Source organism: Wasmannia auropunctata, unplaced genomic scaffold, assembly GCF_000956235.1.
Source record: "Wasmannia auropunctata unplaced genomic scaffold, wasmannia.A_1.0 LD336055.1, whole genome shotgun sequence".
NCBI classification, from domain to species: domain Eukaryota; kingdom Metazoa; phylum Arthropoda; class Insecta; order Hymenoptera; family Formicidae; genus Wasmannia; species Wasmannia auropunctata.
In genome coordinates, this window is record NW_012026835.1 from 1177586 (window position 1) to 1192886 (window position 15301).

Below are 15301 nucleotides of genomic sequence, written 5' to 3' on the forward strand. Positions count from 1 at the left end.
GACATTACGTGGATCGAAATAAATATTTTGAGTGGCGAATATAACTATTTCTATCGGTATCTCTTACCTGGATGTATAACTTAGTTTGCGTGCGGGGCGCAGATTTCAAAAAAGCATTTAGAAATGAAACTCCTGCAACCCTCAACGCGATGGCTGCCCTCGGAGCTAAAAGAGCGCCCGCTAAAAATCGGAATCTTCCACCTTCTCCATATTTGAGTCTCAGAGTTGATACCGCTTCCGAAACGGCCGCATGTCCACCTGGTGCTTGGCACACTTTCGTTAAGAGCTGCAAAGCAATTAAATTTATTTGTGTATATTCCATTTTAAACCAAAATAAAATGCAATACAGAAAATATTGAAAATTCGCGATGCGTGTTGCTCTCTCTCTCTCTCTCTCTCTCTTGCTAAAAATAAAAACGAATTGGAAATCTGTCGAAAAATTCACGTGGTAGATTGCGTGGCTTAATTGGAATCTGATTATTTCTTACTTCGCTATGAACGGACATTCTTACTATACGTTCGCAGTTTTACAGAACTCGTGATCACGTGCCGTGGAATTAATAATTGTCCGCCTCGGCTAGACGAACTTGCTGATTGTATCGCGCGATATCCGCTCGTAAGGTACACATCCCAAGAGCCGGAAGATAAAAAAAAAAGATCCAACGTCATCCATGTGCGCATAAGTTTGTAAACGTAGCCATTGCTCTCGATCGAATAACATTCGGCGGATAAAAACTGGTTTTGTCGGTGAGCACCTTCGAAATAACGGCGTCATCGCTTGTCGAGCGTATCGCCTCTGCTCGAAACACACGTTTACGACCCCGTCCTGACGACTCCGAAAAAAAAATGTCGAAATGACCGGGAGCATTAACTTATCGCACAAGACGAGATGACCCACTGCCACTTCATTTCACAGTAACTGTAATTTCTTTATTTCCTTGATCCATAACGCGTGAATGTTTTATCACTTTAGTGTAAATATATCGAGTTACTGTTATCATTGATATCATTAGCCGCAATTTGTATTAAAATGTAAATACCCCAAGTAGCAGAGAATTAAAAGATTTTCGTCACTCTGCTACTTGAGACGAGCAATACGTTTCGTTTTTACGAAAATTAAAAGTGAAATATTAAATATATGTAATTGTATTAAATAATATATATAATTAAATTTTTTAACTATACATATATGTTTAGCAAAAATATATTGGATCTGGAGGTTTATATAAACTGTACGGTTCAAGAGATGATATCGCAGAAGGGGAAGAAGAGTGTTATATTTCGCGTGCTGACGTTCGCACGAAACGCAGTGGCTCTATAATCGATTCTTTTTATCTAACGGTATCGCGACGCTTCGCGAGCGGAAGTGGCGATTGTTACCTGAAGAGCCAGAACTCGGGACCGGTTCAGACTGCTAGTCAGACAGACCGCGAGAGCCAGGAGGCCAGGTTGCGCCTGCACTAATAGTCGCGGCGCATCGGCGCATCGTTCACCGCACGCGGCCAGGCATTCCACGCACCCCAATTCGTCCAGGGCAGCCCTTCTGGTACCGATCCTGGGTCCAGTCTGCCCCGAACTCGGCGGTGAACTTTGGGCCAGTTGAACACCGCGTAAAGTTTCCAGCAGGAGGGTGATTCCATCCGCAGGCGGGGAGGCGAACTCTTGCACAAAACTGAAAAAGAAAATATAATATGTTACGAAGATCTTCGACATCTCGTATAATTGTAACAATATAGTGAAAGTTTTATATTCTTAATGTTCCTATTTCAATATTTTTAAGTCATAAAAAAAAAAAATTAAAATCCAATTGCCGACACTGCTGCATATATCTATAATGATTTTTTCAATAAGCACTCTAATCATTTTTTATATTCAGTTCTTTTCGGATCTTCTCTTTAATAATAAATGAAAATAAAATCGATATAACCGATATATGCACGTCAAAATGAAATGAATTTTTAGAAAATCAAAATTTACAAAACTAATTTCTTTTGTAAGTGAATTGTAGAGAAAATGAATAATCATCTCGAAACAAACTTGGCGAGAATTTCTAAACCATAGAAAACCTGTTCGAAAAAATTGGAAAATATATGCAGACGGAATATATAAGCAAGTCAGTCATTCTGCATATTTGAATCATGATTCTGCAACTCGTACATCATTTCAGAGATTAGATGTTTACGACTTGTAAGAAGATTTCTCATATAAAGTTAAACATCCCAGTAGTTACGCCAATGAATACTGGTTGTAATAACATTCTTATCCTTTGAATAAAAATCGTCACATAAGCGTTGAAGATATTAAAATAAAAAGAAAAAAGATAGTAATTACATAATTACGGAGCTTCTCGCTCGACAAGAAAACTGATCCGGTTTATGCGCGTGCAGCTCAGCGAGTTTTTTCCGAGATTGTCACCACGAGAGCGGAGAGGGCGACTTCGTGATTGGACGAAGGAATCGATCATCATCGATCCTGAATATATTAACAAAGACATTACAAGAGATACGTGTCCAAGTTGCTGCTTGCTTTCTCATCACGCACGACTCGGTGAGAATCGAAAAGTATCGTTTATTCGAAAATAGTGCAGCAATTTATATTTACATTATCGGATAAATAAGGCTTCCCATTTATACATATATCTCTCTAAACAAGACTACAGAAAAGTAAGACTCATCTCGCTCGTTTAAATTAAACGAAATAAATCTTATTATCGAACAGTTAGTATTTTAAATCGGCAAGGAATTGGTAAAAAGCCCGATGACTTTACGCGTGAGCCTTCATCGATACGACCTCTACATAACGTAATAAATCAAGCCTTACTAGTGTTTCTTCAATCGATCCGAGTGTCCTTTTACAAAGTCTTTGCGATTCAGCAGCAGCAACGTGAGATGGTTTCCCTTTACAACTACCCGCAACGCCTTAAGGTAAACAGGTGTGAGGACGGGAAAGTACACGTTATACCTGTCACGCGGTGACAAGTCCATACTCGCGCGAGTGCTCGCAATTTTTTTTTCTCGATTTTGCAGAAACGATGCGCATCGAATTTATCGTAATTGCTAAGGTTTTTTTGAACTTCCTCCGATCGATTTAATTTCCTTAATCGCATTGCCTGGAAGAACACGCGATGGCGTAATAAAAGAGATGACATATAGAGAAGAGGCCTCTCATCGCGTCGTCTTTCTTATACATACTGCGAGAATTTGTATACGACAATAATAAAATCGCATAATAAAAATCTCTATATCGCTGAAGATCGTGATAGATTGTCTACCTTTTTTAGAAGAATAAAATACATTCTAATCTATTCAGGTTATTCAGGGTATTTTCCACAAGTCTCTTCTCTTTGCCTGTTTATCCTCCTCAAAGGATGGTGGGCCGAAAATAAAATTCCGCTTCTGAAACGCGTATTTTCGCCGATAGAAGAAATGTTCAAAGACATTCCATCGAGAATTAAAAATTCGATTGCGAGGAATTTTCCGCGTTTTATGTATTATATACCAAATTTAGCATGAATGTCCCGTTGCATTGTCAAGCATCGCATTCAGAACCAAAGAAGGACCATTCTACCTCGCGTGCCATTTATAGCATCGTTGCGCAACTTTCCGTTATTCGCCAACATGTAGTGGCGATCAAGAGAAAGAAAACGATAAACATAAACCGTAAATTAAGAGCTGCCACGGTCGATCGACATGTTTTTTGGCTAATAAGAAGCTGCGAGATCCATCGCTGCGATTATCAACGGAAGATATAGAAATGGGCATCAAATGTGTCATGGCAAGAGAAATAATATAATATATAACACGGTATAAAATAATAAAATATAGAGATATAAAGGAATTTTTTTTATATAGGCTGTTTCATTTTAATTAACGCATTTGAATAACTCTTGATAATTAAATGTGACATCGACGTGAGTTTTTTCAGATTGTATGGTTTTGAAAAAAACACATTCTTTTAATCAAAAATTTTGGCTTTAAGGGAGCATTTCTAGGTGAAATAAAAGTTAACTGCATCTTTTAAAATAAAATCTTGATTTTGACGTAATATAATTCACAATATATGTATATCGAAAATACGACAAGACATTGACATCATAAATAAGTAGATTATTGTTAAATACCAAACAATAAAGTAGTATTTTAAGAAAAAATATTTTTGTAATAGTAGTGTTACGTTTTTTTTTTTATATAACATTATGTAAACTATATTGTTTTTAATAATATTTTATGTTAAGGAAAATAATGTATAAATAATGTTACAGTAACAGTAGAGATTCTAGTGAGAAAAAGATATCGGCACAGAATAGTTTTATTTAACTTTCGTAATATATCGCCTTTATCCACAATGCCTCTTCAATTATCATCTTCACTTGGCACATTTTCACGCGGAAAAAACAATTATGGGAAAAACTCCTTCGTTACCTCATCTCCCAGCATGAAACAATTCTTGCTCTATTGAATGAAAGTACGTTGATTATCACGATACCACAATGGAGCCACTCCAGTTTGCAAAGAATCGAGCATTATAAGTATTGTTGAAAGAATATTCGAAAGCGAGTGATTTGAATGCTATGTTTTAGTATGCTAAGACACATGATGCGTTACGACATATAACTCGCCGAAAAAATATTACTCAAAATGGACTTTGTCTAGACAGAAATTGCTATAAACAGCATGCGTGTATTGTGTGTAAGTGACAGTGCAGTGAATCGAATACACGGGGACATGCAAATGAGTATTAAATGCCTCCTATATCGCTGCGGTCGACGTCTCTGGACGTTTAACGACAAAGGAAGGCAAGAGGAGAGGATCAAGACCGGCGGTTCTTCCCTCTTAACAATGGATGCATTATGTTACCGGCGTATTATGCATAATGCGCGAAGGTATCGCGATACCGCAGCGCAGTACGTGCACGAAATACAGAGGATCTGCCTTTGTTGCCCGCGCCGTAAAAATGCCGCAGCGACCGCGTTTGGATGCGGAGAAAACGAAAGCCTCGAAGACGACGAGAGTGACAGTAAAAGAGAAAAACGAGCACGCCGATACAGTCGCGATTGTCACATACAAGTTCTCTCATTATTTAAATTTTAAATATTATTATAGATTCATTTTCAATAATCTTTTCTTCCTAATAATCTTTTCTCTTTTTTTTTGTCTATTATATTGAAGAAAGTTGTGCAGTTTCTTGACAATCAGCATTTTGTGTAAATAGACGGTGCATAACAAAAAAAAAACAGATAGATTGATGCTGTTAGTAAAAAGTTGGATGAAACCGGACACAACTGCAAAAGAATAAGTATCAAGACCAGCCGCGCGAGCGAGAGGAGCCTCGATACGTACGGATCACTGGGCAGCACATGGCGCATGAATATTGATAAAGCATAAAACATCCACGATAACGGCAACGTGTTTCGATCGCGACGGATAAACCCAATATTACACGTACAAATGTATGATAATGTATGCATATAATTCATGGAAATAACGTCTATAATATAATACGTTCGTGTACGTACTAGTCCCTTTTCTAATGTTATAGCTCATCGCAACAAAATGACGAGTTTTCATGCCGTCTCACATAATTCTCTCATTATGACTCTATTTTCCACAATCTTGCGTAATTTTTTAAATTCAAAGTACTGTGTAGAATATTGATTTTATACTTAATTTTGATTTTAAGTGTGATATGATCTGTTTTATATGTTTTAGAATTTGCGTGAAATCAGAATAAAGTTACAGAAAAGTAAAATAACATTTTATTAATTAAACATATGTAACATCTTCAAAAGTGTGTTTTTTAGAATTCAGTTTATCTTAAAATTTGTAATGCATAATAATGTTAATTAAATTGATTTTATATTTATTTTTTAGCAGTTAATTTTTTATTTTTAAGTACTTAATATATGTAGGTATATATAATATGTTAGAATAATACGAGAACTCATCGACAAATGACGTGCGGATAGAATTAACCGAGTCATAATTGAACGGCAAACTAAACAAGATATAAGTGCATTCGACAGCGATCACTTTCAAGGACAATGAAGAAACCAGATATAAGAATACATTGCAGAACCCATTGAAGCATAACCGACAAGAAAGAAGATAGACGCTTATGGAACAAACGAGCAAACAATGACAGACTTATCGACATGCACCGCACAAAAAGACAGCAAACGGCGGTGTCTGATATCGTGTGAGAGAGGAAAAAAGCTTCCTCGTTTTTCATCACGCGTGTAGTAGGAAGCGGTTATGCATTCGTTATTACGCCAAGCGGAAGCACCTGTGGACTATGAGTGTACGGCGGGTTCGGTGCCCGGTCGAGGCTTCGCCTTCGAGGCGACTAATACTTGCTAGTGCGCCCGAAAGGGAGAGAGAGGAAAAAAAGAGGAGAAAAAACTGAAAGATTTTCCCTCTTTTGTTCACTTGGCTGACATTTTTAGGCTTCTTTTTTTATTAATTAATTGAGATTGATTTCTCGGAGACTAATCGGAGGACCGATTCATTTTGTAATAATCTTTAATTAAGATTTCGCCGTCTTCGTTTCTTATATCTACGTGTATTTTTTTTCTGTGCTCACTACTGCATAAAAATACATCGCGTAACGATACCTTCTTTATCAGATTATATGCGAATTTTATCGCTTTAATTACATCTAATTAAAAAAGAATGTGTAAGTAATTTTCTAATAAACAAGACTTAAAGGAATCGAAAAACCAAATTTGTCCTATAATATAATTTTGCTTCGTATGCTATTCTATCAAATACATAGCAGATCTATAATTGTAATATTTTTCCATATTTATATATATTTTATTAATTAAATGAATCACACGCAACACACACGTATACACATATATATCGAGTTTCTATGATTATAGGATTTGAAACAATTTCTGCGCGTGTTCATGGGGAAATGAAATAAATTATAAACAAAACAGTATTTCCTCTGGCTAACTAGATTTTATTAGGAGAAAGCGGAATGATTTAATTTCACGCTATCCTCCTCATCTGATACGATGCTAACTTCCGTCAAAATGTCAAGAAATTTTTTAAGCTTCCTTCAAGACGATACACTCGTCGTCAGCCATAATTTTACTAGAAAGTTTTACGACGTACGTGTCTTCACTTCAGACGACCGATATGATTGATGAAAGTAATACAAAGAAATAAAATGTGAGAAGTAGTACGGACTAGATTTGCTATAATAGATAGATTTAATAGATTGCACAGGACATATTTATTCACTTAATATTACATACTTATTTATTAATACTTGTATTAATAAATTATATATATTTAACTATATATTGAGAGTAAAAATTTTATTGATGGAAAAGTTGTCTATTTGCGTAACTATATCACGTTGTGGATGAGAATATTATGGCAGCCTTTACCTAAGGACCTATTCTATATGAGCCATGTGTAATACAGCGAATCCATGAAAATACAATTAAGAGCTCTAATAGGGCTTCGTTGTAAATGATACACCTGTCGTTTCAGCCGCTTTTTTTTCGCCAGCGAAGACGGAAGATGTGCAGCTCGGCCAGATCGATTTGCAGCGGTGTGCCACTATACAGTTAGCCGTAATATCGGCATTCGGTTATCCGAAGCCGCTACTTACGGGTTATCGAGAGACGCGCAGCGTATTATAACTCATTTATCTGGGACATTCTCGTCCGCCATATGACGCGCGCGTGTAAACGGCGGATAGAGCCATCAACATTCGTCCTTTAAAACATGCTGTACCAACGACAGACTGTGGAAGAATTTAATACCGAGCATCGTCTTTAATCATCTGCCAAGTTAACGGATTCACGCTCTTCTATCCGTTTCTCTTCTATCTATCTCGCCCCCCCCCCCCCCTCTCTCTCCCTCTCTCTCTCTCTTTCGAGCGGAGTGTATGGTGGATCGTCCGCGCCATGTAAATCGTTTATAATCGAGGAGCGGCAGGATACATCGTAATTTTTCAGAATATAGCCGCGAAATTGCGTCGCATGGTTGAACATGTCGGATCGTCCAGATATATATAACATTTAAAAGTAAGAGAAAAAAAGAAATGGAGTTAGTGATTTAGACTTTTGTCTGTTAAAATTATTATCTATAATTATAAACTTTATTTGTCAGATACAAGATTGCTATTGTGGCTTCATTATTACGACCAATTAGTTAGCTACCTTATTGCTGCGATTACAGGCACTACGAATCAATATGAATAAATGCGCCTCGAGCGTCTCGGCGCGAGACAAACATCATCGATCTTCCGACTAGTGGTGTGAAGCATTGACAGGCAGGGAGAAAAATTCTAACGATAACGCGAGATTCTTAATCATCTTCGGACTTAACAGACGTGAACGTTGCGCACGGTTGCGCATCATGCCGTCGGCACTACTTTTCTAATCGTGTAAATAATTTTTATGACATACCAGTTTAGAATTGTGACTAATTCTTAGAAATATCTCGCTTGTTGCATAGTATAACACGAGAGCGATATTTTTTATTTGTTTAATTAACTCATTCTATATTAAATAGGCATTTTTCATCGAGCATTGCCCTTTCCGAATACAAGAATTCGCACGTTGTGGATCAAGTTCCGATTAGTGTCGCGATTAAGAGGAAAGAATTTTGATGAGCTAAAGAGAGAGAAAGAGAGAACGCTTTCACGCATTGGCCCACCTTCTTCTCCGTAAAACGACATAAAAGGTAACTGTAAACTCACTCTGCGTATATTTTTTATCGTCTGATGAATATTCGATAGATGATTTCTCTTGCACATGGTATCATTCCTCTAAGATACAGCTCAAAATACAATTAAAATTAAAAGTTTTTAAAAAGGACAAACGTGGGAATTTGGATTTCTGCATCGCCTCAGTTTCTTTAAATATTCGTTTCGATTTATATTCCACGTCGCTCGCGAGATTAATATCTTACATCTTTCTCGTCATTAGTTCCACCCAGGGAGCACGAACAGTGAGTGTTATTTTAATCGTTCGCAAATAATTCATACTTCATACTTCCGCGTGCGTTTCTCGCGTGTATCTATAGAATTTGTTATTCTGAATATGAGAATATGAGAGTGAACTAATCTCCACGTTATAAAATGAGTAGTAATCGCTTCCTACAATTGTTCTTTATAATCGAGTAATAATAAAAAATGTGACATACATCAAATGTTAAAGGATTCAAAGAATAAATAGTATTCATCATACTAGGTAAAAATATCTAATACGCTAAATGATTAGAAACGAATTTATAACTGCAAATATATCAATTGTAACTATTTTTAAATTAAATACCTAATAAGTAAATAATTATATTAAGAAGCGCAAAAATCAATATCTATAATTAGTGACAAATGATTAATTTCATGGGCACTAACCTGGGAAAGGCAAGTCTGAGATCGGCTCTGAGTTTATTTAACAGCTCGCTGACCGACGTGAACTGTCTCAAGGTCATCTCGCCACTTCCGGATGCATAACCGGAACTCGAACTGGTTGTCGACGGCAAAGTACCTTGAGAGTCTTGAACGGTTCCTAATGGGCGTCTTCCCCATCGTCTTAGTGCGATTGCGTAATCTTCAGCGTTATACGTGGGTGGTCTTAAGCGCTCCTGTGCAAACAATTTAATTATATGATTAAAAAAAGTTCTTTAAATTACATTATTTTATTCCAGGAAATATTAATTTATATAATTAATGACGTTTTCTATTCTATTAAAAATAATTCCATGTATGATAAATATCTACGAAATGGAATCCTTCCTGATCCATTTAAAATTCTTCTAAAAAAATTAAAATAATGGCGAAATAAGAAGTATAAACTGTCATTTGAAATGTCGTATTAATTTATAGAGTTAATACATTAATTTATACAGAATTAACATCACGGTATTTTACACTCGCACATCGAATAAATCTCAAAGAGCGCACGAATTATTGTCGCGCTTACACGTATGAAATATTTATGTCGAAGGATAGAAAGATATCTACGCGGTTAATTTCAAGGCGCTTCCAATCATAAATTGATAGCATCATAGTGATTATCGTCTTTTCTCACTGTCCATAAGTTGCGGGCAGTGGCTGGATGCTGCTACGAAGATGGCTATGGTGATGAAACTAGAATCGATGATCAAAATCAATCGTCCATACGGTTTGATTCTCAGTTACGAATATAGATTAAAGATAGAGTAAAATATATTTAGATAAATTTGTATTTTAGATAAAAGAAATTCTAAAAAAATTTAAGTCTATAATTAACAGAAAATGTGTCGTTAATCAAAATTTTCTATGTGAATAACAAATAAATCTATTTATTATGCAATAATTCTGTATGCTAATTTGCAGGTATTAGTCGTAATCGCATAAATTTATGTAAATAAACTTATTCTATTTTAGTCATGATTATAAAATAAAATATATAAGCCTTTCCTGCTTTTAAATTTAGAAGAGAAACGATTCTAATCAGTGATGCTTCCTCGTTAATACGTATTGTTGTACTTCACGCGAACAAATTACGTAAAATTGATTTACTTTCATGCTTACGGTTAATGCAGAATGTATAAATTATGAAGCAATCCGCTATTGACGTACACGGAAGCAGTATAAATTATTCAAATGAGTCAATTACATTCAGAATCGTTCCCGTAAGCACATGTACGGTTCTTCTATTTCAATATAACGTACGCTTATCGAACGATAGTGCAGGGTTAATCGAACAAGCGTCCTGAGAAATCGCAACATCTAGCGGTTGCTGGAGAGAACATATTCAGAAACCTTCAATTAAATAAACTATACGAGAATTCCTTAAAATTATTCCGTTTATTCGCAAACAAATGAAGCAAACGTTGATTGAAAAATATGAGAAAAATGCAGATGGGGTTTGCTCTAGATAGTTTAAAAGAAAAATAAAAGGCAAAACAAAGTGTTATAGAAAGAAAAATCGAAAAACCCACGATATTCTTGCATCTGTGGTTTGCGGTCATAGAGACATCTCCGTCTGTAGACACCGTATTGTTGCACGACGATCGCATTCACTTGCGGCTTTACTCCGCTCTTATACGCGAGTAGATAAACATTATTTACAAATGAAAATGGAGAACACAATATGACAATGAGAATCTTGATATAATTTCTTAACGCTATTTATGTGCACCACGTCTATCTGATCAATCGCTTAGATGCGCTTGTTTTTTCCTGTACACCGTCTCGAAGATAAATATTCTTTGTTATCTTTTGCATTGAATTTCCCGAGTATTGATTTTATAGAGCGGACTTGTATGTCAGGAATAGAAGATCGGTGCGAATGCAATACGGTATAATAATATTATCAACGAAATTGCATAACCAGCACGACACTGTCATCCGGCATTTCGTGCAGTACAACAATGGTTACGTACGCAATCATAAGATAAAAAAAAAGGTGAAATACTCTTCGAGAGAAAAAAGTTAGATGGCTTTTAGAAAATATGAATTTAAATCGATTATACGACGTGAGAATCATTAGCAATCACGATCAATCATGCTCGCGGTACTTATTGCTATTATCTATCGAGGAACATTCATGATCTCGTTACAGCGAGATACGACGCGTGCCGATGTTATCTTCGTTTTGGCTTGTCTTTACGTGACATCGTGATGATGAAAAATAAGATTCTATAGCAATTACGATCATAAGTATAACTTGCTTAATAATTAACTTACGGCTATGCGTTCGCGCTTCACATGAGAAGATACACTATTTTTTCTCGCTTCTTTCAAATTTTTAACTTAAAGCAAAAGAAAACGCACGGTTGGTGCATGCCATCTATAAAGATGATGTTTTATTGAAAGTGTTAATAACAACACTTTCGATACGCCATCAGCTTTATATTCTTTTTACGCATCCTTTCCGCAATTTAAGTGAAATCGCCGTCCTGACTTTCCCGCAACGATGGAACGTCGCATATGACTGCAACGCACACGATATCTCGTCACAGTCGATCTAATTTCGAGTTCGTCCGCGATTTCCATTTTCATCCGACGAATTGAGCAATTTCGATTCTTAACACTCGTCAAATCCGCGACTTTCACGCGCGTTAAAGTGAAACTATCGTCGACGTATATCGGGACGATGCCTTTTAGTTGGATTAACATATACGATAAAACAATAAAACATAACGATACGTTTATCTTCGATTAATTAATTAAATTGTTCGTGGATAATTATCGTTATCACGGCATATATTAATATCGATTATTATATATACGAACTATAGATTCTAGAAATTTTAATGCACATGCATGATATTCGCTAATGAGATCACGATCGCGATATTAAGACATGTACATTGGTTAATTGGAAAAGAAGTTGTATCACGGAAATTGATGTTCATTAATCGCATATCTCGACAGTACGAGATATATTATCTCATAATACAAATAACAAAATACCATAAGTAGTGGGAAAGACATGGGAGAATATTTATGAGATAGCATATGCAATATATAATCAAGCTGTAGTATGCGCGCGCGTATGCCGTTAGCGACAAGGTCAAGGCGGGAAGTGACTTGCTGCTTTGTGCTGCTTGAAAGGCCAACTCTATTCTCTTAATATTAATATTCTCTTTCTTGCCGCGCTTATGCGCCAACTAAGTGATCGAGGTGATGGAGTTCTCACGGTGTAAAATGAAGATCGGGTCGTCTTGCCGGTCCAGCCTGTCCTCTGTGTGTATATTTACTCAAAGTTGAAAGATATGCTAATCGGAAACATCCTGTCGCGGTCGCCGCATGCGTGGAGCGGCCGTTTAACGCGCGATTCAAGTTATATCATAAAGCTTCCGCGCCGTTTACACGCCGGTGAACTAAACACGCGACACAATCGCTTTAGCGTGTTTGTTACATCGGTACACCGTAATTTACTTAACGTTGTCTCTCTACACTACCTTTTCCGGTTGCGGTCCCCATGGTTTCACAACCAGCAGTTCCTCCTCCGCATTGGGCGCCATGTCCGACTCGCTGAAAAATCACAGGCAAATTATTCAGAAAGTGAACGAGAGTTATAATTTTTTTTTGTTTAAAAGAAAGATATATATATTAACGTATATAATTTAACTAATTTTTTTTCCTTGTAACGCTCTCGCGGATTATGAAAAAAACGAAGAAAAAAAAGTAAAATATTTTTCTTCTACGCCAAAATTTTAGTAACATTATTAGCATTAGCATTTGTTTAGCACTATTTTTTAGTATATTTTTAATAATTATAAACCACCAAAAAGACAAAAACATTGGGTACATTTTATATACATATCTATACGACAATATCTAAAAAGAATTAATTTATTTTGTGACGTAAAATGCAAGGAAAAAGTTCCTATAATATATCGTTTCTAATATCGCGATTGAATATGGCCGCTATGAAAAAATGGAAGTGATACTGAACGATATTCTTAACGCATGCCAATTCGAATGAGAAGGAAAATTTTCAAGTTTTTAAAAAATTTTCAAGTTGTTGATAAATGTTACTATCGTACGCTTTTTCGTAATTTTCATAAAATCGATATAGAATGTTACGTCTAATTAGAGAACCGCGCACATCGCGCGCGCGATGCGCGCTTGTGCTGTCGATCGTCCGTGCTGTAGAACGACTCCGCGGAATTTGCTTCGTGGTATTTTCAAACGGTACCTCACTCACGCGGTGCGTTCCGCCAGAACGGAGGCGATGGCGCGTACCATCAGCTTCGCATGCGTTATTGTAAGAAAAATGGAAATTTTTTTAATTTCATCGCTATCCACCCGTTCTACGTTTTCTATTTCGCTCGATTGTTGAAATATTCACTTGTAGCCTCTCTCTTGAGAAACATATGCTATACGTAATCGAGATTCGATCGCAAAATATGTAAAATATCCTTGATTGATGAATTTCGCGATAAACTTCCGAGCTTTGAGAACATACGAATGTACACTTTATCGAACCGCAGAAAATTCACTATCGTTAAATTAATTCAGTAAGGAGGGCTTTAATAAGGGGATCTTCCATTATTAACTTTTGACGCTTTGTTCGAATGTGTAATTTATATCGCAACGTCACGATGATTCCGCGCGAATGCTGCATTACCCGTCGTAATAATCGCAATTGTATTAGCGCGAAAGATTCTGGTTATCGCGCCAGTAATTGCGTTTCACACCTGCACACCTGTCCGGTATGCAGATATAATCTCATCCGTCGAGATAAAGGCGAAACTCTTCTTGCGAGCACTCTCTGGCATTTCACGGTCCGATGCTGCGTAGTGCAATGATTCCACGTACGTATTACGAGGACAGGGACCACGGATGCTTAGTTTTGTAGGTTGCCTTATGATAATAATGGGAGTTACGATCGTGTCGCGGTCACGATCAACTGCAATGTATGATCGTGCATCGATGCCTCGATGGCAAGCCGAGTGGATCGGAGATGTACTATGATGTTGATAGTCACGTCGTGACCTTACAAATCACCGCCGTAACCGTAATCACCGATTCCCGTAATTCGATTTAAAGGTTACTATTCGTAACATTAGCGCTACATTACAAGCGGTATATTAAACATCGCTATCAATCTTATCACGCTTGACTTTCCAGTCAGGTGTTTCGTCGCGTGTAACATAAAATTGTCGTATACGAAAATTTATTATGATGTATAATGAAAAATAGATTTTGATTTAAACAAAAAAATTATTATATGTAAGTTAGCATTCCATATTAATATCTTTAACATTTCGTAAATTTAATCGTTAGGATTTTTTATTAATTTTGTATTAATAAATTTTAGAATCCTTAAGCTAAAAATTCAACAATTATATTAAAATTGTGAAACTGGAGAATGAAGAAACTGTAGGACTTTTTAAAAATTATATATCACTCTACAGATGGGATGTCGCGCGTGGACTTCCCTCGCGGAAGCCTCACGCAACACGTGCGTACGTTTGTGTACGTGCGTGCATGCGGGTACACTTGAAACGCGTGCTTGGGTATAACGCGAAGGAAAAGGTACGCAGCGTAAGTGCGTACCTACTACTCGGAAACAGCCGAGGCATTGACCCGCGCGCGAGAGCGGTTAGTCACACATATGCACGCGTGGATTACCCGATATATGTGCGCATCTACGCGTCTACTATGCCGACACACGTACAAGCGCGGTGCTTTAATAGCATTAAAACGGCCCACGCTCCTTCCACCGTATCTCTTTGCGGCTACTACCTCGCGGTCTCTAAACAATTCGCCACCGTACTAGCTATACAGATTTCCGTAATGTACATTAGACTGTCAGCAGGGCATGGTTATCTAGTGA

At 36.9% G+C, this 15301-nt stretch overlaps 1 protein-coding gene across 2 annotated transcripts in view; it reads right to left on the reverse strand.

Annotated features, from left to right (window-relative positions):
• LOC105450838 overlaps positions 1-15301 on the reverse strand; it is a 36476-nt gene that overhangs the window by 3626 nt on the left and 17549 nt on the right. For both annotated transcript variants that reach the window (XM_011690896.1, XM_011690897.1), the window contains 4 exons: positions 12918-12990; positions 9379-9608; positions 1381-1672; positions 68-286 (listed from right to left, as the gene is read on the reverse strand). In XM_011690896.1, coding sequence (XP_011689198.1) covers positions 68-286; positions 1381-1672; positions 9379-9608; positions 12918-12990 — 814 coding nt within the window. The remainder of the gene's footprint in view (positions 1-67; positions 287-1380; positions 1673-9378; positions 9609-12917; positions 12991-15301) is intronic.